This window comes from Apodemus sylvaticus, chromosome 11 (assembly GCF_947179515.1).
Source record: "Apodemus sylvaticus chromosome 11, mApoSyl1.1, whole genome shotgun sequence".
NCBI classification, from domain to species: Eukaryota; Metazoa; Chordata; class Mammalia; order Rodentia; family Muridae; genus Apodemus; species Apodemus sylvaticus.
The window spans coordinates 17121702-17149013 of record NC_067482.1 but is presented as its reverse complement, the minus strand read 5'-3'; the positions used below and the strand labels follow the sequence as shown (position 1 = coordinate 17149013).

At 49.0% G+C, this 27312-nt stretch overlaps 1 protein-coding gene across 1 annotated transcript; it reads right to left on the bottom strand.

Moving 5' to 3' along the window:
• Positions 1-104: 104 nt before the first annotated feature.
• On the bottom strand, positions 105-27312 carry Sdad1 (SDA1 domain containing 1). The gene is made up of 22 exons (XM_052198524.1): positions 27096-27312; positions 24405-24509; positions 23920-24018; positions 23649-23759; positions 21653-21724; positions 21469-21569; positions 20337-20394; positions 19523-19597; positions 17731-17832; positions 16226-16295; positions 15051-15154; positions 13843-13900; positions 11602-11660; positions 9688-9764; positions 8949-9046; positions 8767-8843; positions 8136-8262; positions 7386-7480; positions 7078-7268; positions 6899-6983; positions 5681-5842; positions 105-3024 (listed from the first exon to the last, which is right to left on the bottom strand). Exons 1-22 carry the CDS (start codon positions 27183-27185, stop codon positions 2977-2979), a joined length of 2064 nt encoding a protein of 687 aa, XP_052054484.1. The 5' UTR covers positions 27186-27312; the 3' UTR covers positions 105-2976.

The window sequence follows — 27312 nt, the reverse complement described above, 5'->3', positions numbered from 1 at the left end:
ACAATCACTTGCTCCACATCACCAGGGTCCTGGGCTTGATCCTGGCCTCATGGGGTGGGGGTGGGGGTGGGGCTCCTCCTGATTATGGAGATGTTTCACAAGAATGATTCGCCACACACCTTTATTTCTCACCTCATTTTTGTTTTTTGGTTTCTTATATAATGACATAAGTAAAAACATACATTGTGAAAGACTCAGAAAGTAGAAATATAACTTATACATGACCCCAGCACCAATCCCCGACCCCCTAATATTTGGCACATTTTCTGGATGGTTTTTTTAATTGCTTACATGTATACTGGATTATGGTACAAATACTTTTCAAACTTTAGCCACTTAAACACTGAGATGAGATTAATCCAACACACAAGCAGACTCTGCAGGAGGAACTGGCACACAGCCAGCCTTACGTAGATGGGAGTCTGGCTGTTTAACCGGTGCTGAGGCTGCCTGCTTGCGGCTTTCCTTGGCATCTCTACGTGGGTGAGAACCAGAGCCCACAGGGAAGGCTTATTTCAGGAGCTGATGACCTAGCGCCGGCTGCTGCAGGCTTTCTTCTTTCTTCTTTTGGTCGAGCTCTCTCTTCTCCCTCATTTCAGGGCCCCGCCCACTCCCAAGTCCCCAGACAGGGCTTGCCCTGTCACTATGTAGCCCAGGCTGGTCTCAGCCCAGAGCACCCTCTGCCCTGCTTCATCCTCCCAAGTGCTGGGACCACAGGTGCGTCACCACACCTGGTAAAGCTTCTTTAAATCTCAAGAAATACACTCCACACCACGCAAGGAATGAGGGGGTACTTTTGGGGAAGACTACATTATCTAGATAGGGCTTAAAAATGTTACATAAAACAGTTTAACAGGATACTCAGAACAATTAAAAGCTTTAAACTAAAATTTCAATGTAATACTCTATATACATTATAAATTTTCAACAAATTAGAAAATAATAAAACAAAATTTGTATTAATTATAACATTTAAAAATGATACCAACAGCATGTCGACCGGTCTCAGGAACTGTTTTCTACAGTGCTGCCCTGACCACCATGCATTGGGAACACACACAACAGAAGCCACATGCCCTGTGAATGTGACTACTCCGTGTGTCTTCTGTAAAGTGACTGGGTTCTGATGACGCTCAGCTAGATCTTCACACATCATGTCTCCCTCAATGGACTAAAAGTTTCAACATGACACAAAGCCACAATATCTAGCAGTGCTTTATACACAATGGATATTCAATATGGGTTTTAAATTAGCTGCCTTGGGTTTGATGGCTAAAATAAACATAGCAACTATAACTACAAGGAAAAATATAGAAAAAATACTCCCCCCAAAATGCAATTTACTAAGAGAGAGGTAGGTGGCCTAACATTTAGACAGAAACCTGGGCAGGCAGGGTTAATGCACACGTTCAAACAGCAGCTGTGCCTTGGACATCACAGGAGACACTTAGCTAGCACCAGGCATGCACAGGGTGCAAGTGAGTCTGGCCTGCATGGTTCCTCTTTACCAGTGAAGTTTGCCAACGCCACACATGTGCCACGCTGGTGTTCTGGGTTTATCCGCCAAGCCCTGGGCATGACCCTAGCAGCCTGGAAACTGGCCGTGGCAGTGTGTGTCTAAAATCCCAGAGCTGGGAGCTAAGGGCAGGACACAGCACACAGCAGGGCTGCAGTGTGAGCACCAGCTGCCTTCTGACCCGGTGCATAAGCACACACCCGTGACGAACACAGGAAGAAAGTGAGGGGCCAGTTTCAGGTCTCACATTCACACATTCACACCAGACACTTCCTTCACAGCCGTGCTGGTAAGGCCGAGGGGCAATCCCCTAACAGTGGCCGGGGCCCTCGCTGGGGAAAGCAAGGGGAACATGAACGGAAGCCGACTTCAGAGGCTGAACAAAGCGATGGAAAGGAGGGCAAACTCCAGCAGCTGCTCTCCAACCGAGGGGCAGGGGCTGCCCTTCCCTCTAACCCCAACAGGAAGCCTCTTCCCATGACAGATTACCTAAGAAGTCTGAGGCAAAGGGCATTACGCTGTCTCTAACCAGCAGCCCGCAGACTGGGTTCTGCAATGACACATGTGGCTGTAATGCACACACCACTGTGCACACCTGACTACTAACACCTCTCAGCTTTGGTTGAGAACAAGGCACGGGAACTGGTCAGACCATGTGAAGATTAGGCACTCAGGGAAGGTGTGAGGCCCAGGGGGAGCCTACTCAGGGTAAGCACCAGGCCCTGGGGTTCATCTCCAGCACAGAAAACGACCAAAACCAAAACCCCAACAGCCACAGGCGGCAGAGAACCAGGCCCTTGATTGAGAGCTCAAAGATGGCTTCTGTTCTCAACTGCGTAGCTCAGGCTGCGCTGAACCACCCCAGTATGCCAAGTTGGCTCTAAATTCACGAACCTCCTGCCCTGGCTTCCAAAGTGCCGGGTTGTGGGTGTGTGCCACCACCCTGCTGGGCATCTCAAAATGGCTATTTAGACTTAAGGCAATTTAAAAAAAAACAAAAAAAAGGGAGCCTTCGCCAAAACTCTTTACATTAAAAAGAAAGAAAAGCAGAGCCCAGCGTCCGAGCCGGCACAGCAGCCGTGGGAGCAGGCAGCCTATTTAGAGGAAGCACCTCTCACTTGTAACACTGTCCTGACTGAGGAGCTTGAATAACTCCCACCCTGCAGTTAGTCCAGGCGTCCTGCACCCCAGGAACGTGGGCCACTGTACACGGGAGCCATCCACAGCCCACTATACACACATATGCACATGGCCTCAGCCAGGGCGCTGGCCCCTCAGCAGCAGCAGCAGCAGTAGCAGCGAGAAGCAGGCACTCTGCACTCGGCGGGAGTGGGAAGTGAGTTCTTAACACCGCTATTTACAGCTCCCGTGTTCCTTGAGTTTTTAATGTAAGTAAATATTTACTAATTTTCGGCATACTGATACAGCGCTGTGCAGGAAATGGGTAACTTGCTGGTAAATTACTTCATTCTTTTCCTCTTTTTCAGAAGTGCATCTCGTAGTGCCAGCTGCAGGAGAAGAGAAAGACTACGTCAAGAGTAAGAACCTGTTACATCAACTACGTCATCAAGGTAGCACACAAGAATGACTATGTCGATAATTATCATAACATCATATAATAAAAGATTCCCTAAAGGACCCAATCCAAGTCAGCAAGACGGCTCAGTGGGTAAAGGTGATTGCTGCCAAGGAGGATAATCTTACCACACATCACCTGTCATTTCTCTTCAACAGCACAGACTTCAAGACAATAACTTAGGAGTAAAAATGTAGGGAATTAAGCTCACGGCGAGTGAGCTTCCTAGCTAATTCAGGTTCTCACCAACCTAGGCTGTTAATTTTTAAACTTTTTAATCACTTTGTGTCAGAAATACATCAGGTGGGATAAAAGCAGTGGTGTGTCCTAGTGACTGTGACTCTGCTTTCTAGCCCCAGGAACTGGGCTCCTGTGATGACGTGCGCAGAGCCCTTCCTTCTGTCTCCCAGAGAGCATGATGGGTGCCCAGTTCTTCTCCGCCTGACTCTGCACTTAGGGGTGCAGCTTCCCCTCACGGGTTTCTAATCCTTCGCAGATAGCCAAACTACTAAAGGCTGTTAAGAAGAGCCAGCCAGGCCAAGGCGCGGTCTTAAATGTGCTGAACACAATTCCATAGTCCCAAACACTCTGTCACACAGTCAGTGCTTGCTGACTTGCCTGCTCTGCTGGAAGCCCTGGCAGGCTGACTGAGGAAGGCCAGGTGAAGTGTCTCAACCGTGCAAAGCCATTCGGGGCTGACAGGCCCGGCTCTGCATCTGATGCTCTGAAGTGTTGGAGCTCACCTGACTCCGGCTTCCCATGGGGACTATGGGTCTCTTTGTAGGCTGTTAGGACATTTAAAGGAGAAACACCACCTCACCCTGCGGGCTCAGGAGGTGTCCTAGCTCCTTCTAGCGTCTTACTGGCTGTGCTTACACTCCTAGGACCTGCTCTTGTGTGCCATGGAAAAGCTCTGCGTAGCTATACCGCAGGCCAGGGCCTGCTGGTTATAAACTTCAGACAGCACAACTACTGCCACACCCAGTTCCTTTCCCTCTTCAAGCAGCACTAGCTAAGTAGATGGCGTGTGTGCAGTCTTCTCCCCACATGGCTATAGTTCCTCGGGCTCCACAGAAGGTTTCTGGATTCTGCTCAGGGGTGGCGAAAACCAGGAACAAGGGTATGGTTTGTGACCCCCCCCCCACCTCCATCCTACCCCAGACAGGGTTTCTCTGTGTAGTCCTGGTTCTCCTGGAACTCACTTAGGCTGACCTCGAGGACAGAGTTTGCCTGCCTCTGCCTCCTGGGTGCTGGGATTAAAGGTGTGCGTCACCTTTAATTACTCATTATAAACATAACCCCAGCTACGGGTTATGCTTATAATGAGTAAACCCTGAAGAAACTGCAGGGTAGAGAATTAGAGGCAGAAACACTCACTCATTTCTCAGTCTATGCAGCAAGACAACTGCATAGGAGAAAGAAACATCATTCTTAAAGGAACAGCTGCATGTCCAATCAATTCTTTATCTAGTCTGAAAATCTAATCTTGGAGAGAAAGGGTTAAGAGAGACCAGCTTCTCTATCAAGCTAAGAAAGGCATTGCATAGAACAGGAAGTGAGGGAGCAGCTCCGTAGCTAAACTAAACCTTGTTCAAAGCCAGGCCGCTAACAGGTGGCTGCCAGTTCCTCAATCTAAGATGTTAGGAAGGCTCTGCAGGACAGAACTTAAGTCAATTCAACTATGCAGCAAAACTCAGAGCCTTTACTTAGAAATGGCATCACATTGTTGTGTACACGTGTCAAACACGGATTCCAGGTAAAAGAATAAAGCGGAGCGGAGCGCAGGCGGTGGCGTCTTGCAGTCGCACAGTGCCTGGAGGGCTGGCCGCTCCGCCAGTGTCGGCAGCCTGCTGTTGGCTAGCGGCCATGTGGTCGGGAACTGGTTTTCCACAGGTGCATCAGAATGATGTGCGGCGATCTGATGCGCTTCCCTGAGAGGAAGCTACACAATGTCCACCTGCTTACTCAGCGCAGCACGGAGATGAGCTGGCCCGCCACGCAGCACGGCCCGGGCCACGCATGGCACCGCTCGCGTGGCTGAAATCAGGAGGCAAAGCAACACCCAGGGGGCTGATGCAAGAGAATCTCTGAGAAAAGCCTGGGTGAGTTCGCGCAGCAGGACCCAGAGTTAAAACAAAACGAGCAAGCAAACCAGCTAAGCTACAACAGATAAACCAAGTCCCGAAGGCTGGTAACCACGGAATGCCTGCCTTCTGTGGAGAGCATGGAAATCACCGCCCAGCAGACCTATGCGTTGAGCATTTCCTACTCTAAATTTGAGCTTTCTAAAAAGTCCCTCGCATAGCCTGTATCAATTTCAATATAGTTTACAGGTATGAAGACTATGTTAGCGTGCGACTGGACCTCAGGGAGTCCTGCCTGCTTCTCTTACTCACAGAGAAGGTCCTGGGTCACCCTCCGGTAACATGGTGGCCGCTATCAGCTCAAGTTCGAGTCTTTCCCACCCTGATTGCTCCCAGCCTCGGAGCGCTCAGCTGAACCACAAAGCACACTCCTGACACTCGTGAGACGCCCGTGGTCCTCAGAGGGCGCCCTCCTGTCAAACACAGGCTTCACGCTGAACCCACCTGCTTCTCCCGGAAGGAGCGTGATGTTTTTGACCGGACATTCTGGCTATAACGCATCATCATAAAGTTCTTCTGTTTTTTCTTCTCTTTATTTGTAGAACTGGAAAATGGGTTTATTTTAGTTTTCTTCCTTACAAACTCCTTTCGGTCTGTCCTTCCAGCCTATCAGCACAAAGAGATCAGAGATCAGTACTTCTTCGTAAATCACACCCTTCAGGCATTCTGATTACAGAAACAAGGTTTGAACTCAGAGAAATGAACTGTCCTGATGCCCCGAAAGCGGAGCTGTTTCTGTGTGGTAGGAAAGGAATGGAAAGAAGCCAGCGTGCGTCAGTGCAGAGGAGAGCGCGGGCTCTGGACTCATCTAACGGGTTTCCATCACACAGAAGCAAGGTGAGGAGGAGCCTGTATGCGATGCCTCCTCAGGGCAGGGAGGCTCCGGGAGCAGCTGACAGCAGCCACTGCCCAAACCCGAGCACGCCAGCACCAGCCAGAGCCAGGTCACTCTGACTGGGAGCATAGCCTTCTACTGCGTGGATACATGTGCTAAGCCTCCTGACAGCATGAGCGTGTAACACTGCACTTTTATCCTCTGCATGTTGTTTTGAGAGGTAGTCACAAGGCTATAGAGTTGTCAGAAGTCTTCTAATGTAGCAGTACACATCTTTAAGCCCAACCCTCAGATAGGAGGCAGGTACAAGCTGATCTTTAAGTTCAATGGTCTTAAGGAAAGTTCCAGGACAGCCATAGCCACATAGAGAGTGCCTGTCTCAAAACAACAACAAAATACACCAAAACACAAAACAAAGCCACCAGGGCTTGGACGCGGCTCAGCTGGGAGCTCTGCTCGGCATCAGCCCCGGTCCTCAGCAAGCACCACATACAGCAAGCACTGCAACACGTGTCTGCAAACCACCTTCAAAGTAGAGGCTGGAGGGTCAGGAGCCCAAGGTCATCCTCAACTAACACTGTAGACCAGCCTGGGTTATGGGTTATATAAGATTCCACCTGTCTCAAAGCTAAACAAACAAACAAACAAACAAACACAAAAACGAACCCAACTCAACACCTAATAATGACGCATCTTAGTCTATGTTAAGAATATCTTTCATGGACGAAGAGGGAGTCAGGAAGTTTACGGCTACATCACTGGGGCCTTGCAGTTCACTTTGTTTGCGTTCTGACTGCCAAAGGAAGAACGGTGTGTGCCCCACTCACCATTGCGGTTGCCAGTCTCGTCTCCTTGTCAGACTTGGGCTTTTTATGGAGGCGCTCAATGTCCCGAAGAGACAGCAATTCACCTCTGTGGTGAGGAAATATAAAATACGAGATGGGTGGGGCTGGCTTGCCTGCCCGTCCCCACTGCACAGGCTGACTGCAGGCTGGGCCATCCTCACCGCGACTCCTCGTCACTGTCAATTTCCAAGTATTTCCTTTTCTGGGCTTTCCCCGGGGCAGCGTCCATTTCCTTCTTCATCTGGGCCATGCGGATTTTCTGGAAGTCATCCTGTGTTAACACCCGGCTGGTGCTGATGGCGGCAGCCTTGGCTCTCCGCTCCTCCATGGGCATGCTGTCCAGCTTCGTGGCCTTGGAAAGACACAGAAGGATGGCTGACTACCAGCGTAGTGACAGCTCAGTCATTTAAAGGTTAACCTGGCATCTCGGGGACGCCAGCGCCACAGTCTCGAGGCCATGTGGACTTACAATTGCTTGCTGCTCCTCATCAGAAGAGTGGTGCACGTCAACCCACTCGCCGTCTTCCTTCTCCTCCTCACTGAGGCTGGCACTTTCCCATCCATCTGTGTGAGGGACAACTAAGTGAGCAGCTGCCCCTTCACGCAGGGTAGTCACAGCAAGATGAGATGCGTGAGCAAGTTTGAAAAGGCAGGTAACCAGCCTCACATAGCCACCGACCACAACTGGAGAGGAAGTGTACTATGCCACATCAATTTAGTAGCTTAAGGAATGGGGACTAGCACTGACTTTAAAAGCCAAAGCTTTACAGTGATTTACCTAACTCTTATGGCCCAGACAGAAACAGATTCTGAGTAAGAAACATACCAGAGGCTGGGTGTAGTGGCCTACACCTTTAATCCCAGCACTCGGGAGGCAGAGACAGATGGAACTCTGCGAGTTTAAGGCCAGCCTGGTCTACAAAGTGAGTTCAGGACATCCAGGGTTTTTCTACACAGAGAAATTCTGTCTCAAAACAAAAAAGCCATAATAGACAGACAGACAGATAGATAAAAGGAAGGAAAAGGTCAGAAAGCAGAGCCTGCACTCAGATCGTGGGGCGCCCGTCTGAGTCTCCGAGGTCCGCCATTTCCACTGGTGATAAGCTCCCCACGTGGCAGGCAGCTCCAGGGACACAGGCTTTCCCTAGCGTGAGGAGTGAGGAGAGACTGAGACAGGTTCAAAGCCCAGCAGAAGGAAGGCACAGGCAGGCAGAGGGACCTTCATCATTTCCTGTATCCTCTTCTTTCTCCAGCTCCAGAACCTCTGCTCCCGGGATGTAATCTTTAGCATCCAATTCTCCATATTCTTGTATTCTTGCTTCGATGGAGGCTTCAGTGGGTTTACCCTAAAAGAGAAAATTATTTAAAAATAAGGTGCTTAGATTTTTAAAAATTCAGTATGAAAGGCACTGTTAGGTATGATCATTACAGCGAGTTCACTTCTTTCTCAGTCTTTTGACTGAATCTGAGAAACTGGCTTTGTAAAGAATACTGAACTGCTCTGACATTTTAAATCTCAGCAGTGCTACGCCTCTGTGTTACAAACACTCCTCCCACTCCACCGAAAGGGGCAGTGCCGGGCAGGGCTGTGTATCAGCTGCTCGTGCTAACCTGCTGACAGTACCACACACTGTCAACTGCACACAGCCCGGCAGACCCTCCGGACTGACCTGTCCATTACAGAGCAGGTCAGCAGCAAGGGCCGAGGACCAAGGAATTCAATCAAGACCCCCTGAGCCTGAAGAACAGACCTACACACACTGCACTCCCTCTCCAGGAAAGCCAAGCTAACATGTGAGCTGCAGGCATTGCCCTCCCTTTCTGAGACCACAATCTTTAGACTAACCTACCCGGAACTTCTTCTGCAACATCTGAGGGTTCAGTGTCCGGAAGAGCTGGATCAAAGTCCTGGCAGACATCATTACATCTATAAGACACCACCTTTGATTAGAAACTTTGAAGCAAAGGCTACAAAGAGGCAAATGTGAGTCACACTGTACTCACTGCCTACAGAGAATGGCCTGCTACTCACTCTTATCTTTGTGAGTCTTATACTGAGCCAGGTCCTGAAGAAGTTCTTCAGTCATAGCCAGAGGACATCGAGCCGTGATCTCTTTTATAGCGTTGATTCTAGAAAAGGAAAAATGGATTTAAAATAAAAGAGCGCTAGGCTGGACTTTCTAGGCTTAGAAAGCCTGCAGTGTGGCTGAGAACGTGAGGGCTGACAGCCCAGAGACTGGCATTCCTGACAGCCGCACTTCCTCCTCTGACAGTGTAACAGGGATCAGTGCTGGCACAACAAATCGTGGCAGTGTCTGCTCACAGGAGAGAAGGCGTGGAGTCGGACGGGAAGGGTAAAGAAAGGCCTTTAGGGCTGTCACCCCAGCAGCAGCGTGCAAGGGAGATACGGGGAACCTGCTTAGCATGCCACCTACAGGAGCTCAGAGCAGACAAAGGGCTACTACAGCTCTCTAGAATTAGAGCGACTCAGTAACAAATCACGTGTGCCCGCACAAGACAAATCCAAGGTAGGAGAAAATGAAAAACTTAGGCTGGTGAATAGTCATTTGCATTAGAATAAAACTATAAAACATCACAAGTATATACAATCAGCACAAGTATTTTTATCTAGTTCCCTCTTCAGAATTCTGACCAATACATGAAATTATAAAGCCCCCCAAGAAACCACTTTCTAGAGGCCACACCCACAGTGTAACTGTCCATCTTGGTACATTATAAACACGGACTGTCCCCAAGGACGTTCTACATACCCTACGGTCATGACTTCCCCCGAGTTCTTGTCGGTAACAAAATTGTTGGCCACCGTCATGAGCAACGACTGGATGATCTGAATTGGAAACAAAAAGCTGAATCAGACGACGTCCCTGCTTCCTGCCATGCAGACTGCAGTGCAGAAGCAGCCTTCTGCCTCAGGGTGTACGCTGAGAACCAAAGCTAAGGACGAGAGAAACCGTGCGCCCCAGCTCAGTATTCTGGGTTAGACTTAAGGTAAACTTTACTGTCCTTTAACATGGCTTCCTCGTTTACGTTTTTGTGTGTGAGAAAGAGTATACATGTACCTGAGTGTGAGCATGTTGTGTGAGAGTGTACATGTGCATGAGTGTGAGCATGCTGTGAGAGTGTACATGTGCATGAGTGTAAGCATGTTATGTGTGAGTGTACATGTGCATGAGTGTGAGCATGTTGTGAGTGTACATATGCCTCAGTGTGAGCATGTTGTGTGTGAAAGTGCACATGTGCCTGAGTGAGCATGTGTGTGAGAGTGTACATGTGCCTGAGTGTGAGCATGTTGTGTGTGAGAGAGTGCACATGTGCCTGAGTGTGAGCATGTTGTGTGTGAGAGTGTACATGTACCTGAGTGTGGGCATGGGTGTGTGAGAGAGTATACATGTACCTGAGTATGAGCATGTTGTGTGTGAGAGTATACATGTACCTGAGTGTGAGCATGGGTGTGTGAGAGTACACATGTGCCTGAGTGTGAGCATGTTGTGTGTGAGAGCACACATGTGCCTGAGTGTGAGCATGTTGTGTGTGAGAGTGTACATGTACCTAAGTGTGAGCATGGGTATGTGAGAGAGTATACATGTACCTGAGTGTGAGCATGTATGTGTGTGAGAGTGTACATGTGCATGAGTGTGAGCATGTATGTGTAAGAGTACACATGTGCCCGAGTGTGAGCATGTTGTGTGTGAGTGTACATGTGCATGAGTGTGAGCATGCATGTGTGTGAGAGTGCACATGTACATGAGTGTGAGCACGTGTGTGGAGGTCAAAGGACACCTTGTAGCAGTCTGTTCCCATCCTCACCGAAGCTGCTGCGTTTCTCCTGAGATGCACTTCCAGACTGGCTGGCCTCTGCTCTCTGGGGAGACCTTCCTGCCTCTACCACCCACCTCTTGGAGGAGTGCCAGGATTACAGATGTGCACAGCTGCACCTAGTTCAAATGAGTTCTGGGTATTGAACTCAGGGTGTCAGCTTTGTGGTGCACGACTGAGCCATAAGACTGGCCTATAATATAATTTTCATTTTTTAAAGCAGTGATGTTTTAGGTTGGCATACAAAGTAACAGGATTCATTACAGCATTTTTTTACGCACACATCACTTCCTTGCGATCCTTCATTTTTTCCATGCACGCTCCACTCACCCGTTTCTTCCCTTCCTTCTCCCAGATGGTCTTGCTGCTTTGTTTAAAGAGTTCTGTTTTGTATTCATGTGTGTGTCTATGTCATGTGTGCTGGCGGCCTCGGAGGCTGCGCAGGCAGCTGCCCACCTTGTATTCTAGGACCCAAGCTTGGGGCTCCTGAGGAGCAGTAAGGAATCTTCCTATGAAGGCTTCTCTCTAGCCTTCACTTCGGCTTTCTTACCACATTTAGTCCATTACATTGTTTCCAACAACGACAAAACCATTAAACAATAATCACCATGAACTCACAAATACCCCTGGCCTTCCTAGTCATAACTCGGTCAGTAAAGTCAGAGCCCAGCTTGCTCCTCTCTGTGAACTGCACAGCTAACTGCTGTGCACATCTCCGTAGGAGTTAGGTCTCCTCTGCTCACTTAGAAAAGGGGTCAGGAGAGGCAGCAACTCTGGGAGGCAACCTTCACAGGCTGTCAGTGGCACCCCGCATACACTCAGCCCGGAAGTCAGGGGGAGTGTCTCACCTCTGGGGGCACCAGGTGATGAGAGGCTTGTGCAGCGAACAGAAGGATCTTCGTGACTTCTAAAAGCACAAGAGACAGAAAGGGCAAATGTCACTCTGCCTCCAAGAACTACAACTGGCAAGCAAATCATGACTGCCACTTAATGTACCTACCCCAACTTCCACCCTGTCCCTGACCCCGCCTCTGCCCCCCCTGCACGGCTCACCCGCTGCCCTCTCAGGCCCTTGGCTCGACTGCTGCTTCTCAGAGAGGTCTCCTTGACCCTGCAGCCTAAACAGCACCTGCCCCAATGCTACTGCCCTTCCTCTGCTGCCCTCTTCCAAATGCTTGACCTGGGTATTATACCCAGCGACGTCTAGACTTCTATCTAGAGCACAAATTCCCCGAGAGTAAGGACTCTGCTTTACTGTCATTGTGGACCTTAGTGTGTCACAGACAGTCCACTCTCCTTGGCTTCCTGTGCATGCACAAAAACCACAAAGAAGGCTGCGAGTTCACACCTACAATCCTAGCACTTAAGAATGGTAGCAGAAACAGAAGGACCCTGACATTGAGGCCAGCTGGGGCTGCAGACCAAAATCCAGTCTCAAGCCCCAAACTAACCAAACAAGTCACAAACATCTGTTGAATGAACTTATGTAAGTCCACTGTAGTTGTCTTCAGACACACCAGAAGAGGGCATCAGATCTCATTACAGACAGTTGTGAGCCACCATGTGGTTGCTGGAACTTGAACCCAGGACCTCTGGAAGAGCAGCCAGTGCTCTTAACCGCTGAGCCATCTCGCCAGTCTCGAATGAACTTAATATACACATATCACATACTCTCTTGCAAGAGGCAGCATTGTATATGTAAAGAACAAGGCCTTGGAAGCAGACACAGTGGCTTCGGCTGTAACTGCAGCACACAGGCCAGCATAGGAGGCTCGCTGAACATCAAGCCAACCTGGGCTACAGAGACCGTTTCAAAAATAAGCAAGCATCAAACTGGGTTCCAGTGCATGCCAGAGGCAGGTCAATCTCTGCGAATTCAAGGCTGGCCTGGTCTACACAGGAAGTTCCAGGCTAACCAAGCATGCATAGTGAGAGTTTCTCAAAAATACAAAAACAAAACAAATACTAAGCCACCACCAGTCAACAAGAAAAGGAGGGGCCGTTAGAAAAGAGGGGCAAATGTTGACTTGTCATTCATTTGAAATGTTCTTGGACTTTCTTGGCTTCAAAGAGGCCATTTAACAACCTGACCCACTGATGCACAGAGAGCTCTTAGCACAGCACCAGCCTCATGTCAGCTCCCCTGTTCACTGCCTTCCTGTTCTAGTTAAGTTCCAAAGGTAAAGCAAGCAACCATCTTCCCTGCTTTTGTGCCTTTGCTGGCTGAGAATGTACACAAGGCCATGGAGAACATAAATTTCCATTACCACAAGTACAGTTTAAGGGGAAAACTAAATGTTTTCTCCTCTTTTGCGATGTATTTACTTGTATGTGTGTGGATCTTTGCACGCACATGTGCATCTGCAGCACATGAACGCCTGGCGCCTGCAGAGGTCAGAGGAGAGCATCAGATCTCCTAACTGGAGTTATGGATGGCTGAGAGTCGCCACGAGGGAGCTGACAGGTAAATCCAGGTCCTAAGCTGAAGCAGTAGGTGCTCTTAACTGCTATGCCTTCTCTCCAGCCCCAAAATTAGAATTTTCAACAGGAGAATTTATATTATAAAAAGGCTTGCCAAAAGCAAGTAAGAATTTCCCTGTAATTTTTATTTTACTTTAAAAAAAAGTAGGGATATGTGTGTGTGTGTGTCTATGTGACTTTTTACATGTAAGTACAGTGCTCACAAAGACCAGAAGAAGGCATTGGATTCTCCAGAGTTGCCTGAAGTAGGTACTCTGCAAGAGCAGTGCGTGGAAAATCAGCACTCCTTGTAGTTAACGAATAGGGAAATGGCTGATTTCAGGAAGACACGTAGGCCTCTCTGCCCTCCTTTATCACGGTTGTGCCGGGAGGCTAGTGTTGGATTTTATCTTCTGTTTGTTTGAGAAGAGCACTGATTTACTCCAGGCTAGCCTCCAGCCCAGCATGTAGTTGGGGCAGGCCTGAAGTTCTGAACCTCCTGCCTCAGCATCCCATTTTCCTTTTCTATATAGAACACACACAAGCCCATCCGTCACTAAGGACACACAGCACAGCAGCAGAGCACACTTCCCAGCTGGGCCAGCGGGGAGCACACACAAGCAGGTTACCTCTCTGGTGGGGCTGCAGGAACCTCTGCACAAAAGGGTAGAAGTTGAAGAGGAAAAGCTGTGGAGAGAAGAGCAGGGGCTTTAGCAGCTATAAACCTCAAGCGTGGGATTTCGCTCCCACCAGGGAGCTTCATTTCCCCACAGATGCACGGGGACCATTCTGCCTCGCTTGGTCCCAGTAAGCATTCTCCCCACAGGCTGATCTGATACTGCAGTGATAACACGCCGCAGTAACCCAGGGAGTGCATCTCTTCCCAACACTACCCTGCTGTCTTTCCACATGCTAGAGAAAGAGCAGACTTAAGTAGGCCAAGGCAATCAAAACCTGAGACTCTTTCATTCTGGCCTGACTGCAGAGCTCCGAGCTGTTGTGCACAGAGAGAAGCAAGACCAGGAGCAGCACTGGTATTAAAGTTCCCAGGGACAGAACAGGGCGGATCTGAATGGCATTAGTGTCACGACATTGCCACAAACCGACAGCCCTGACTCTACTGTCTTCTAGCTCAACCACACTGGGGGAAGGAGGGTAACACATCCAACCATGTCAGCAAACAGGATTGGAGAGATGGCTCAGTCACTAAGAGCTGTTCCCAGCACTAACTTGGTGACTCACAACCATCTTGTAACTCCAGTCCCAGAGAACCTAAGCTCTCTCTGGCTGCTGTGGGCACGGAACACACGCACTGAACATGTCTTTGTGGTCTAAATTTTTGGTAAAGGCAGCTACTCTAAAAGTATCAACATGTACAACACACACACACACACACACACACACACACACACACACCCCAAGTAGCTCTTACAGTCCAGTTCAATACAAAAGAAATACCTAGGGAACCCAGCACTGCAAACACGGTTCCCTACCAGAGACACCAGAAGTGAAGAATGTCAGGAAGGCTGAGTTGGCACACTGAAAGGGAGCAGGGCAATATAGTCACGTGATTGATTCTGGTTCGGGAACGTGCAATTGAAAGCAACCAGTGCAAACACAGCACAGAACAGTTACAGTGAACTGAATGTGCATGCATGTTTTCATATGCACTGGGAAAACACCAGCGGCAGATAAAAGCAGCTGTATTCTGAAGGATAGGCTGCACTTCCTGTTGAATCTAACTGTAAATGACTAAACCGAGGACAGTTCTCCATAACTGAGCTCCTTTCGCAAGCCCATGCTCCCTGACACCCACCAGGACACGCGAGCTCCATACCTCGTGAATCCCCACCAGTCTGGAGATGAGGTTCATGAACATCATCTTCACTTCGAACCTCTCCTTACAGCTCTCCAGCTGCTTCAGAAGCTTCTCTGCAAAGCCTGGAAAGGATCAGAGCCACTGTGGGTCCTGGCTGCAGAACAGAGTTCTACAGGCACAGGGAAGGGACAGCGGTGTCACAGCAGTGGGGAGATCAAGCACAGCACTCCACGTTCAGCTTCAGGAGTCCTCAGACTTTTTAAAAGGCGCTCTCACCATGTAAGCATAGTTGCCCCAAAGCGCACTGTGTAGAGCAGGCTGGCCTGGAACCACAGACCCGCCTGCCCCAGCCTCCTGAGTGTGGGGACTGAAGGCGGGCGCCACCACTCGAGGTGGTTGTTTACATCTCTTTAGAGAATTTATTTTATTTTTGTGCATGCTTGTATGTGTGTATGAGCACATGTGTGCAGGTGCCCACAGAGACCAGAAGGGGTGTTGGATCTCTTTACAGCTGGGCTGACACCATGAGCCGCCTCATGTGGGCACTAGGACCAAACCTGGGTCTTCTACAAGAACAGCCAGTGCTCTTACCCACCTGGCAGCTCCTCAGCCCGGGATCCTAAGATGTACTCTTTAAATCATTCCTTTCGAGTAGATGGGGGACAGGGGGAGGGAAGAGGGCTTATGGGACTTTCGGGGAGTGGGGAGCCAGAAAAGGGGAAATCATTTGAAATATAAATAAATATACTGAATTAAAAAAAAATCATTCCTTTCAGTTTTTGAGGTTATAACATATCGTTTCCCCCTCCCCTCTCCTCCCTTCAAACCCTCCCATATACCGTTCCCTGCCTTTGTTTCAGTGTTACATGCACGTGTGTGTATGTATATACGTACACATTCCTAAACACACAAGTACACAGATTCCTGAGATGTGTGTACATCAACCTCTACAGTGACTCTGGACATAGTCTGCTTCTGAGGGTGTGGTCTACAGAGCACCAGCAGCCAATCTACTTGGATTTTCTTGGGAGTGCAGACTCTGAAGCCTGGGTCCACCCACAGCCTGAAGAATCAGAACCTGCACTCTACCCAGTCCCCCAGGTGATTTGATTAAGAAACCCTGACCTAAACCAAGAGGAAGAACACAGGAAGTAGTAAGGCCAACGGGATCGTGAAAGTAGTAATTATGGTACCTTGGGGATCATGAATCAAGTGAATAGCTGAAAAGTTAAACACTTCTGGTTTCTTCTTCTTCTTTTGTTTCTGAAAGAGAAAACAGTTTAAAACCCCTTTGCTCCGAATTCTTTCGACCTGACCTATTAGCCAGTCCTAGCCAGTCGTCAGCCCGTGTGTGTGCCTGCTGCATGCACTAGGGAAGATGTCCGATGCTGTTTCCCACTAAGCCTGGAGCTTGCTGTTTCCCAGGGACCCACCCGTCTCTTCTCCCACCACTGTGCTGGGGTTACAGATGTGCAAAGCCACATCTGGATTGTGCTAGATATCTGAACTCAGGCCGTCATGCCTAGGCGGCAGCATTCTTACCCATTGAGCAGTCTACCTGCCCCATTACACTAATTAAAAACAAAAACAAAAAAACCAACCAACCAACAAACTCCTTGATGTAAAAATCTCTTTTCATTGTTAAGAACTAAAGTGTGTGTGTGTGTGTGGGGGGGGGGGGGCTGGAGAGATGAGCACTGACAGCTCTTCCAGAGGTCCGGAGTTCAATTCCCAGCAACCACATGGTGGCTCATAACCATCTGTAATGGGATCTGATGCCCTCTTCTGGTGTGTCTGAAGACATCAACAGTGTACTCACACACATAAAACAAATCTTAAGAAAAAAAAGAACTAGCCAGGTGGTGGAGGCGCACATCTCTAATCCCAGCACTTGGGAGGCAGAGGCAGGTGAATTTCTGAGTTCGAGGCCAGCCTGGTCTACAGAGTGAGATCCAAGACAGCCAGGCCTACACAGAGAAACCCTGCCTCAAAAAAGACCCCCCCAAAAAATTTTTTTTAAAAGCTTTGAAAATATACCAGCTATTAACACTGCATCAGCTATTAAAATTTGAGACTTTTTAAAGATACAAACACTAAGACCACACAGAGGCCAGGGAGATGGCCGAGGTGGCAAAGTATTTCCCACGTGAGCCTGAGGAGCAGAGTTTGACCTTAAGAAGGGTGTGGGGAATCCTGTAGTCCAGCCCTGGGAAGGCAGAGACAGGCAGAAGGCAGATGGATTCCTGGAGCTCACAGACTAGCTAGCCACAATCAGTGAGAGAAGCAGAGATGAAAGATACCCACGTGTTCACATGCACTTGCATCAGCCTCACACACCTACACACATAGCCCCACAGAAATAAACTGCAACCCCACACACCCCCTTCATACAATTTTATAGGGATCAAACTATTGATTGTTGGAATAACCATCACCAAACACCAAATGCTTTTCCATGTGGTTCTAAGACCTCAGGTCTAGTTAAGGGAAAGTTAATAGAATTAATTTATTCAATCAGAGGTTTGTCACAGCTGAAACCAGCCTATTCATCTAGAATGTTAATGCTCACAGTCCTTCACACAAATCCAAGGTTTGTTTTTAACGCTATCTCTTGGTTTCTAAACCGTCAAGGTGCTGGCCAAGCCCGTGCATCCCTGCACTCCACCGAGCCCTGCTGCCCTCCCAGGCACGGCCTCACCTTCAGCACTTTCATCGCCTTTTCCAGCTTCTTCTTGTTTTTGGAGCCCTTCTTTCCCGTGGCATACTGCACCAGCAGGTCTCTGGCGGTGGGCCCGTCATCCTGAAGAACAAACCACACCGGGAAACTGGACACAGGCACATCTGCAGAGTCAGCGTATGATCCTTTCAAGCGCACCCTTCTGCTCTAGATCAGCGTGTGTCTATGTGAGTACGTGCACGGGAATGCACGTGTCTATGTGAGTATGTGCATGGGAATGCGTGTGTCTATGTGAGTATGTGCATGGGAATGCGTGTGTCTATGTGAGTACGTGCACGGGAATGCACGTGTCTATGTGAGTATGTGCATGGGAATGCGTGTGTCTATGTGAGTACGTGCACGGGAATGCGTGTGTCTATGTGAGTACGTGCATGGGAATGCAGGGCCTCAGTCCCCAGGAGCGCGGTTTACAGGTGTCTGGTTGCTGCACAGATAACTTCATTATCATCAACAGTGCTGGGCAGACATCAGAGGACAAGGCTGCTGAGCCGGCTCTCTGCCTCCATCTTTACTTGGTGTATCAACTCAGGCCATTGGAATCGCTCTGAAAGTGTCTTTAGCTTCGGAGCCTGTTCTCTGGACCCTGCATTTTGGTTCTTAAACTTTTTGCATATACTTACTAATGAATACAACTTTCAAAAATCAGGAACTATGCACAAATGTGCAAAAATGGGCTTTATATTTTCACTGCAGCACTGAGCTTGTGCTTAGACTTAGTATTACTTTTTATTTCAGTATTATATACAGATACAATGTTGCTTTTATTTTCAAGAAACTATCAATAGAAGAATGCTTAGTGTATAATACGATCACATTCTGGACTAAGTGGTGGATGGCCATAGATCTAAACAAACCAGCAGCTCTGCACACACTGACACAAGGGGCACTGCAGCATATATGTGCTGTGCACACGGCTTCTAAAAGCTCACAACACAGAAGACTATTTGTACAAACACACATAATGCACTGGAAAAGAAATGAGTCACCCAGAAGGAAGGAAATCTGACAGAAATAACCCAAGGTCACAAAAACCTTCACCCAAGCTGGGCACTGATGGTGCATGCCTTTAACCCCAGCACTTGGGAGAAAGAGACAGGCAGCTCTCTTAGTTTGAGGCCAGCCTGATCTACAGAGTGGTGAGTTCAAGGACAGAACTCAGGGAAACCCTGTGACAGTACACTGAGAAACCCTGTCTTGAAAAACCAACCAACCAACCAACCAAATAAATAAACGAATGAATGAAAGAAAAGACAAAGAAGAAAACCTTTACTCTGTGTACATTATTAGCTGAAAGTTTTCACAACGAAATATAGTTAAGAATTTATCAGACATTACTGATCTACTTATCAATGCTAAATGGATTTTAGTGTGTGTGTGTGTGTGTGTGTGTGTATGTGTGTCAGTGTGCCTATGTGTCAGTCTGTGTGTATCAGTGTATATCAGTCTGTGTGTGTGTCTGCACATCCCTGCAATCCCTATGGAGACCATAGGTGCTGCATCCCTTGGGGCTGGAGTTCAGTCAGCTGTGAACTGTCTTACATGCATGGTGGGAACCACACTCCAGTCCTCTGCAAGAGCAGGAAGTGCTCCCCACCACTGGGGCATCGCTCAGCCATGTATGTATCTATCCGTGTATTTTTAGGCTGTTTATTGAAAAGAACTTCTGCCAGCATTTGTTCCTAAAGGCTTTATAATCTGAACTCGGAGGAGGAACGCGTGAGCAACTGTGACATCAGGACAGGCGCTAACCTACCTCGGATTCCGAGTCACTGTCCTGCTTCTCTTCCTCATCCTTCCCGAGGAAGAAGGTCAAAGCAGCAACTAATATCTGAAGACCAACAAGGGAAATAATCCACTTATCCAGCTTGCAAACAAATGCAGACTTCTGGTTACATTTCCACCACACATGCTTTTGTCTGAGGGGGAAAATCTTAGAAGGTAGGAGGGCAGTAATTACTCCATCATTTAACATATTCACACACTTCACAAACACGCAGCAGCATCTTTACCTAGCATGGGGGAGAGGGAGGGAGCTGGACGGCAGACACAGGCTTGACGGAAGTGCACTCCCTGCTCAATGCCCAGTGCTCCCCAGCTCCCCAGCTCCATAACAGATAAAAACCAGCTTATGCGTTCAGAAGGAGAGTTAGCTCCCCCTCGTCCCCTCCCCCTCCCCCCAAGGACAGAAGAGCCTTGAGCCTCAAACACCAGTGGATTTGAGGCACCGGCACCTCGAGTGTGGCATCTAATCACTGTCTTTATATCTGTGTGTCTAGCATTAACACACTGTGACTTTATACAGTTAGACTGCAAGGAAAGAGCTACCACAGTCCTTACTGTGCGTTAAACATTGTCTTTGAGAATCTTTCAACTGCCTGGGCTCAACAGAAGACAAGTCAAGTATCAAAGACAAATTTCTGTCATTTTTTTTTCTTTTTGCCAACACCATACTGCTGGTCTTCACGGTGTTTGTTTCTACAGAGCTACTTTCCCGGCTGGAGTTTTAGAGGTATCAACTAGAACTGCGGGTTTAAAGCCTGACGCAGTGAACGGCGCCCACAGCTCACCTTGGTGACCTTGGAGAAGCACGCAGTTGTGATAACATTGACAGTTTTGGCATCATTCCTGAAAGAGAAAATGGCACAAACCCAGCAGTGAGTACTTCTGACACTGGAGGGTCAATGCCAGGGTTTAAAGTGCTAGGGCGTTAAAGAGCCAGCACAGGTAGCACACGTCATCAAATCTCATCAAGAGGAACATCTGGTGCCAAGGAACCCACTCAGAGTCAAGTGTGACGAAAGCAAAAACTAAAATGCCAACAATTCTGTCAGAAGAACCACAGTATAGCAAAGCCCGGGCTGGGGAAATGGCTGGGGGAAGGGGGAGCGCGTGGACGGGCATGAGACCCAGTTCAGACTCCACAGTTCATGTCAGGGGCATGGTGTCTGCTGGGAGGCACTGGATTAGCTGAATTAATTCAATCAGCTTCAACCTGATTCAGACAAGAGGCCGTGTCTTGATGAGGAGGAGAGCGGATGCCAAGCTTGGCCTCAACCCCCCCACAACACCCATGCCTAGCATGTGCAAACCTGCACACACACACACACACACACACACGCCTAGCATGTGCAAACCTGCACACGCACACAAGAAAAAAATTAGACATTTTTAAAAATTAAAATTAGCAAAATCAATTACAGCTTTAAAAGGGGGGGGCGGTTATTTCAGCTCATCCTTCATCGCTGAGAGACGTCAGAGCAGGGGCTGAGGTAGAGGCATGGCACAGTGCTGCTCACTGGCTTTCCTTCTGGTTTCCTCAGCCTGTCTTCTAAATCACCCCAGGAGCAGCCGGCCCGGGACCACAGGACACTGCCCGCCAGGGGCTGCGCCCTCCTCCTCCATCACTCATTAGGAAGACACACCACAAACTGCCTACATGCCACCTGACGGTGACAGTTTCTCAACTGAGGTCCCTCTTCCCAGGAAATGCTAGCTTGTACTGGGCTGACAAAAAAGAACCAACCAATCAGAGTGCTTCTGTATTCTATGCCCAACTTCAATGTATTACAAGTATATTAAAGAATATAAGATTAAAAAAATCAATAAAAAGATACACAAAGCTATCTCTGAGCTCTATAATCAACCATTATAAATTTTAAAAGAAAAGTTTATTTCTCATGAGCAAAATTCCTGTGTTACCAGATGTTCCTTCTGTAGAGTTCGATCATCACATCCAAAGACATCTTGGCTGCGGTTGCATTGCTGTCTCTCAACATGGTGTACATGAAGTTCTGCAGTACCTACAGACCCAGGGAGACGGGCGTCAATGCACGGCAGACAGAAAGCTGGGAGTGAGAGGGTGGGGGTGGGGGAGGACACTCACCACGTTCACTTTGTTGTTCTTGTGTTTGGCGTTGATGTTCTTGATGTCAGTCACAATGTGTGTGTACAGCGTCTGAGGAGACAAAGCACACACCTTAACGCAGGAGCAGGCTGACCTTGGAGAAAAGCACAAGCACACAGGATGGCTTGGCCTTTCTACTTCACTCTCTAACAGAGATCCAAAACAAGCAAGCGCTGCTCAAAATAAGCTGGAAGGGTAAGACTGCTCTCCAGGGGTCAAACGTGGAATCAGCCTGGAGAAAGTGAGGCCGGTACCCTACCTGCTAGACAAATAGGCACAACTCCTTTATTTGCAACAGGCAAAGAAGGAAAACAACCCAACGGCCATTTGCTGATGAACAAGCCAGTCTGTGGCAGTCTTATAATGGATACAATCATACATACTACAATATGCACTGATCTTGAAGCAGCATGTTAAGACAGCCACAAAAACAAGTCATGTATGACTCCACTTAAGTAAAACATAGGGAACAGGTCGTGGTAGTGTCCCCCTCTTCACACAGGCAGAAGGAATGCTCCAGGGAGCGGGTTAATTCCACCAAGGTCAAGGCCAGGTTGAACTATTCAGTGAGATCCGGTCTGAAAAGTCAAGGGCTGGGATGCACCTCACTGAACCAGCATTTCTAGCAGCTGCAAGGCCCTGAACTCAATCTCCGGCATTGCCAGAAACCAAGAAACAAAGAGCAGAGTGGCAGAGGGAGAGATGGCAGTGCTAAGGACACTTGCTGCTCTTCCGGAGGTCCACATTGAGTCCCAGCACCCATGTCAGGGAGCGACACCATCAGCAACTCCAGCTCCAGGAGAGTGGATCCCTCTGGCCTCCATGGGCACCTGTACTCATGTGCACATAGCCACATATAGGCACACACAACTACATATAGCGAAAAACAAAAACATCGTCTTTACAAGTATACTGAATGTTATTTATTTATTCGTTTATACTATACAGTTCAATGCACTTCTAAAAAGATCCTTTTTGGGTGTGGGTGTTTTCCGTGTACATGTGTGCATGTGTTCTGCACGTATTCGTTGCCCAGAATCCAGAAGAGAAAGCCAGGTCCCTGACCTGGAGTTACAAAGAGCTGTGAGCTGCCATGCATTCTGGGAGCTGACCCAGGGCCGCTCCAAGAGCAGCAAGTGTTCTTAGTCACGGAGCCATCTCTCAGCCCCGACCTTTTTTTAAGGGAAGCAAATATCTCATCACTGTCACCCAAAATATGGTCCCACGGATCACTTTTGGGTCACAGCTTAGACCAGAACTATCAATGTTCAAATCAAATAGTACTGGTCTCTTAATAAATGGTATGAGGGATCAACTTGATGAATACAAATTTAAAGGTTTCCTTTTTGAAAGTTGTTTCATAAGCCTTCAGCTCTTGGTCTTAATAAGCAAATAAAAAGTCACGGAAGAATGCTAACTGCAATAGAACAGTAAGTTTTACTGTGTGGGTTTGGTTCCAGCGCAGAGGGACTGCCCCCAGTGACAGCAAGGTCATGAAGAGGTGTGGGCACAGACTGCCTACAATTACAGCCCAGTCTACCACATGGAGGCCGCCTGACCAGAGACATGTCACTCATCTGTGCTGCAACCTGTCTGTCTGAAAAGCTTAACAGTGAAGATTTTCTTAGCAATCTCTATCTCATGCTTTTTTTTTTTTTTTTTTTTGGACAGGGTTTCTCTGTGTAGCCCTGGCTGTCCTGGAACTCACTCTGTAGACCAGGCTGGCCTCAAACTCAGAAATCTGCCTGCCTCTGCCTCCCAAGTGCTGGGATTACAGGCATGCGCCGCCACCACCGCCCGGCAATCTCAGGCTTCTGTAAGTGAAACATAACTAATCCCCGGTCCAGAGGGGCCTTCAGCCTCTCTCCTATTGAAGGACGAGCTGTCTCTCAGCATATCAAACCATGTTAGGAATTCAGCGACCTCTGAACTCTGCTGAGGAGGAAGGGATGGCGGCTGAGGCCTCGCGCTTTACCTTCCGCAGGAGCTTGTCATGGCAGCGGAGAAGCTCGAAGAAGAGCTCTAGCAGACTTGACGGGTTGATGAGGTTCTTATTCCTCAGTAAGATCAAGGCTTTGCAAAACGTCTAAGGGTAAAAGAAAACACACGTGAGGTTGGTCAAATGAGACATCACGGCATGGTCCCATCTCTGCCCTCCCCCAGACACCAAGGAGACGTAGCAGGAAGGCGCTCTCGGGCCTCCCATCGCCACGCATGCACAGGACGGTGCGCCGTGACGCTCCTACCATGCGGAGATCCGGGTCTAAGACGGTGTGATTGTAGGACAGCAGGTCCTTCAGTTCCTGCGGGAAGGCACTGAGATGCTCCGGGTAGCAGTGGCCAATCTGTAACAAAACAGAGCCGCCTCAGCAGTAGCCTTCCTCCCGGACTCCGGGCGCACACTCACACGGCAGGGACCGGCTGGGTCAGAGGCAGGTGGCTCGGTCACCTGCCTTCTGCTGCTTCAGTATCCCTGTACATGCTGTGCAGAGAATGTGGCACAACTAAGAACTCGTCTGTATGACGAATGGAAACATTTTCTTGATGATTTTTGTTCTGTTTGGCTCTGTGTTAAAATCCATCAAAGTCCTCCAACATATCTTAGGAAGAAAATAGGATCTACCAGAGGGAAGGCTGGAGGGAAACTTCACACAGAGGGTGGAAATCACCAGGTAAGGGAACGTCTGCAAACTGTGGTGTGCCAGCCTCTGCCTCACCGAGAAACCCTTACCTGTGCCATGAACATCACCAGCTCTGCGAGTTCTTTGCTGGGTTTATTCGGTTGTAACTTGAAAATCTCCATATTGGATTTATAGTGATTATATTGCTGAAGGAACTGCAGGGGAAAAGAAGAGAGTTTATCACAGTGTCACACAGAAGGACAAGCTGGCACACACCTGGGCAAGTGGCACAGAGAATCCGATCTAGAATCTCTAGCACGGCATGGCTCTTGTGAAGACTTGTTTTTAGAACAGAACTTTAATCAATGTGGTATAAACACAAGTCAGAAACTCGGTATCTGGCTGTGTTCTGCCATTTACTATCACATGACCTGTGTATGTAGGGCAGAAAGATGCCAGCCAGGTCAGGACAGTAAAGGCGAGGTATGCCCAGAGGACAGGAAGCTTTCTAGTCAAAGCCACTCCTCTGAAATCCCCAGTGAAGCTTTATGTTGGTGTTCCAGACAAGGCACGGCCTCACAAGACGGCTCATCGGTTAAGAGCACTCGTTCTTGCAGAGGCCTGGTTCACTTCCCAGTGCTTCGAAACCATCTGTGATTCCAGTTCCGGACGATCAGAACCCCTCTAACCTCCAGGGACCAGGTGTGCACACAGAACACACTGCAGGCAAGAAATGCACACACATTCTTTTAAAATGGGGGTGGGGGGGAAGAGAATCAGAGCCGGGCTAGCGAAGGGGAACAGACACAGGGGACGTGTATAAGGCCACAGCACACTCTTACTTGATTAGTGCTGAGCTTTTAATATATATGACCCCATTTCACCGTAACTGTGAATGGAATCAAGTCTATTTCACGCCTCAAAGTTCTCATCCTTCCAAGATTTTGCTGCTTTTGTGGGGCTAGGAATGAAACTTGGGGTGCTCAGGTATGTGAGGGAAGAGTGCCACTGCTCAGCTCCACCCCTGCTTACCACAGTTAAACTGTGTGTCAAGGTAACATCACACACACACACACACACACACACACACACACACACACACACACAGCACTCCTTAATCCTCAGCCTTTATTGAAGGTAATTGAAGGTTTATCGAAGTGTAAGAGTTAGAGGGCCAACACCATGATTCAGCTATCACCACATCTCCCTTGACTTCATACAGCCACAGGAGTGAGAAGGCCCCAGACCCTTCATGTTCCCAACCTCCCGATTCCGTCACTGCCCCACTCGTGGACAGTTACAGACTCACAGTTGCGGGTCTGCTTGAGATGAGCAGGACACGCCACACTCTGCCCCTGATGCACACTTGTCACAAATACGCAAAGCCCCAGATGCTCCCTACTTCCTGTCATTCTGACCTCCACACCTGTACCCCAAGTGGTCCTGTGGTGACGCTGGGCACCCAAGCCTTGGCCCCTCCACTGTGAGCAGGCTCTTCTCTTCAGCACGGCTCCATCATTGCCTTGCCCATGGCTGAGTCGGTCAGTACGCATCATTCTCTTTGTTCCCTCCCGATACTGGTCACCTTCCCGAGGGACTCTGTTCTCTTATCCTTGACTGTCACACTTGGCTTTGAGCCTCGCCTCAATCACTGCCCTATCAGCAGGTCACAGAGTGCTAATACTTCCACCATCTTGGAAGAAACTCTGGATTCAGCTCCATTTCCCTTCCTTCTTGTCAGAAAAAAAAAATCTAAAAACTATCCATATTTGGTACTGAGATGATTTAAACTCCTTGGTGGCTCCTAGAAACACCAGAAGTAAAATCTAAACCGCTTCCCACTGCCGAAAGGCTCTGACCTGGCTGCATTTCCCATCTATACCTAAGTGATAATGGTTCTGCTTCACTTATTTCCACGACAGTTTCTGGGAGTCCCTTTCTCCTGTCTGGAACACTCTGACCTGCTGGGCCCAGTACCACCATTGCAAGAAAGGCCTTCCTGCTCCCAAGAGTCCACGGCTATCTTAAGCTATCAGCCAGGTTAAGAGTACAAAGTCAGCCGGGTTGTGGTGGCGCACGCCTGTAATCCCAGTACTCTGGGAGGCAGAGGCAGGCGGATTTCTGAGTTCGAGGCCAGCCTGGTCTACAGAGTGAGTTCCAGGACAGCCAGGGCTACACAGAGAAACCCTGTCTCGAAAAAACCAAATCCAAAAAAAACCCAAAAACAAAACAAAAATAAAAAAAGTACAAAGTCACTGCTTTCATTCCGTGGTTCTTAGTTCACACACTCGGAGTATGCTAAGTCCCTCGCAAACTGACTGACATAGAATTTTCAATCGCACATTTCCCTCAAAGCATTTTCTCAAATCTAGCTCAGGCTGGCTCCCAATGAGTCTGAACCGTGGCTTAACTACACCGTCTAAGCCCCAGACTGTGGCCCTGGCATTTGAGACCTCCTCGCTCTTCTTGGCAGGGCTTGGGGCACTCGGGGGCGGCCGTCTGTGGAAAGCACTTTTAACACACGGCTCATCATGTGTTCGGGGCTAATTCGGGTTTTAGCTACGAGGCGGCCGGCGGCTGGGCGCAGCCTCTCCGCCCCTCTCCGCGGCGGCGAGGCGGGCGGCTAAACCCGGGGCAACAGGTTTGGAGTGCGCGTCAGTGTGGCTGGGGTCTGCAGGGCAGCACGTTTGCAGCGGCAGGAAGCGAGTCTTTAGGAACGCTTCCTCCCCACTCCCCGTCTCCTCCCGAGGCCCCGCAAGCACTCGGACCGCAGCAGCCCGGAGAGCCGAGCCCTGTCCCACCTCCTCGACGTAGGCCGGCGGGTCCCGCTTGATCAGGTTCTGCAACTGCGGCAGGTTGCTGGGCAGCTTGTTGTTGTTCCTGCCGGACATGGTGGCTGTAGATGGGCTGGCTCCCTGGCGAGCAGTGCTTGGAAAAGGCCTTTTGTCAGTCAGTCAGTCACAGCCCGGTCCCCGCGGCAGCTTAGACTCGTGTTTCCTAGTGTAACCGGAAACAGCA

What these genes read in the sequence shown, in the direction of transcription:
- Sdad1 (XM_052198524.1), bottom strand. Translation starts at nt 27,185, where the DNA reads ATGTCCGGCAGGAACAACAACAAGCTGCCCAGCAACCTGCCGCAGTTG. An exon ending in CGCCGGCCTACGTCGAGGAG is followed by an intron (nt 24,510 to 27,095) that starts GTGGGACAGGGC and finishes TTTCCCCTGCAG; the next exon opens with TTCCTTCAGCAATATAATCA. An exon ending in GCTTCTCCAAGGTCACCAAG is followed by an intron (nt 19,598 to 20,336) that starts GTGAGCTGTGGG and finishes GTTGGTCTTCAG; the next exon opens with ATATTAGTTGCTGCTTTGAC.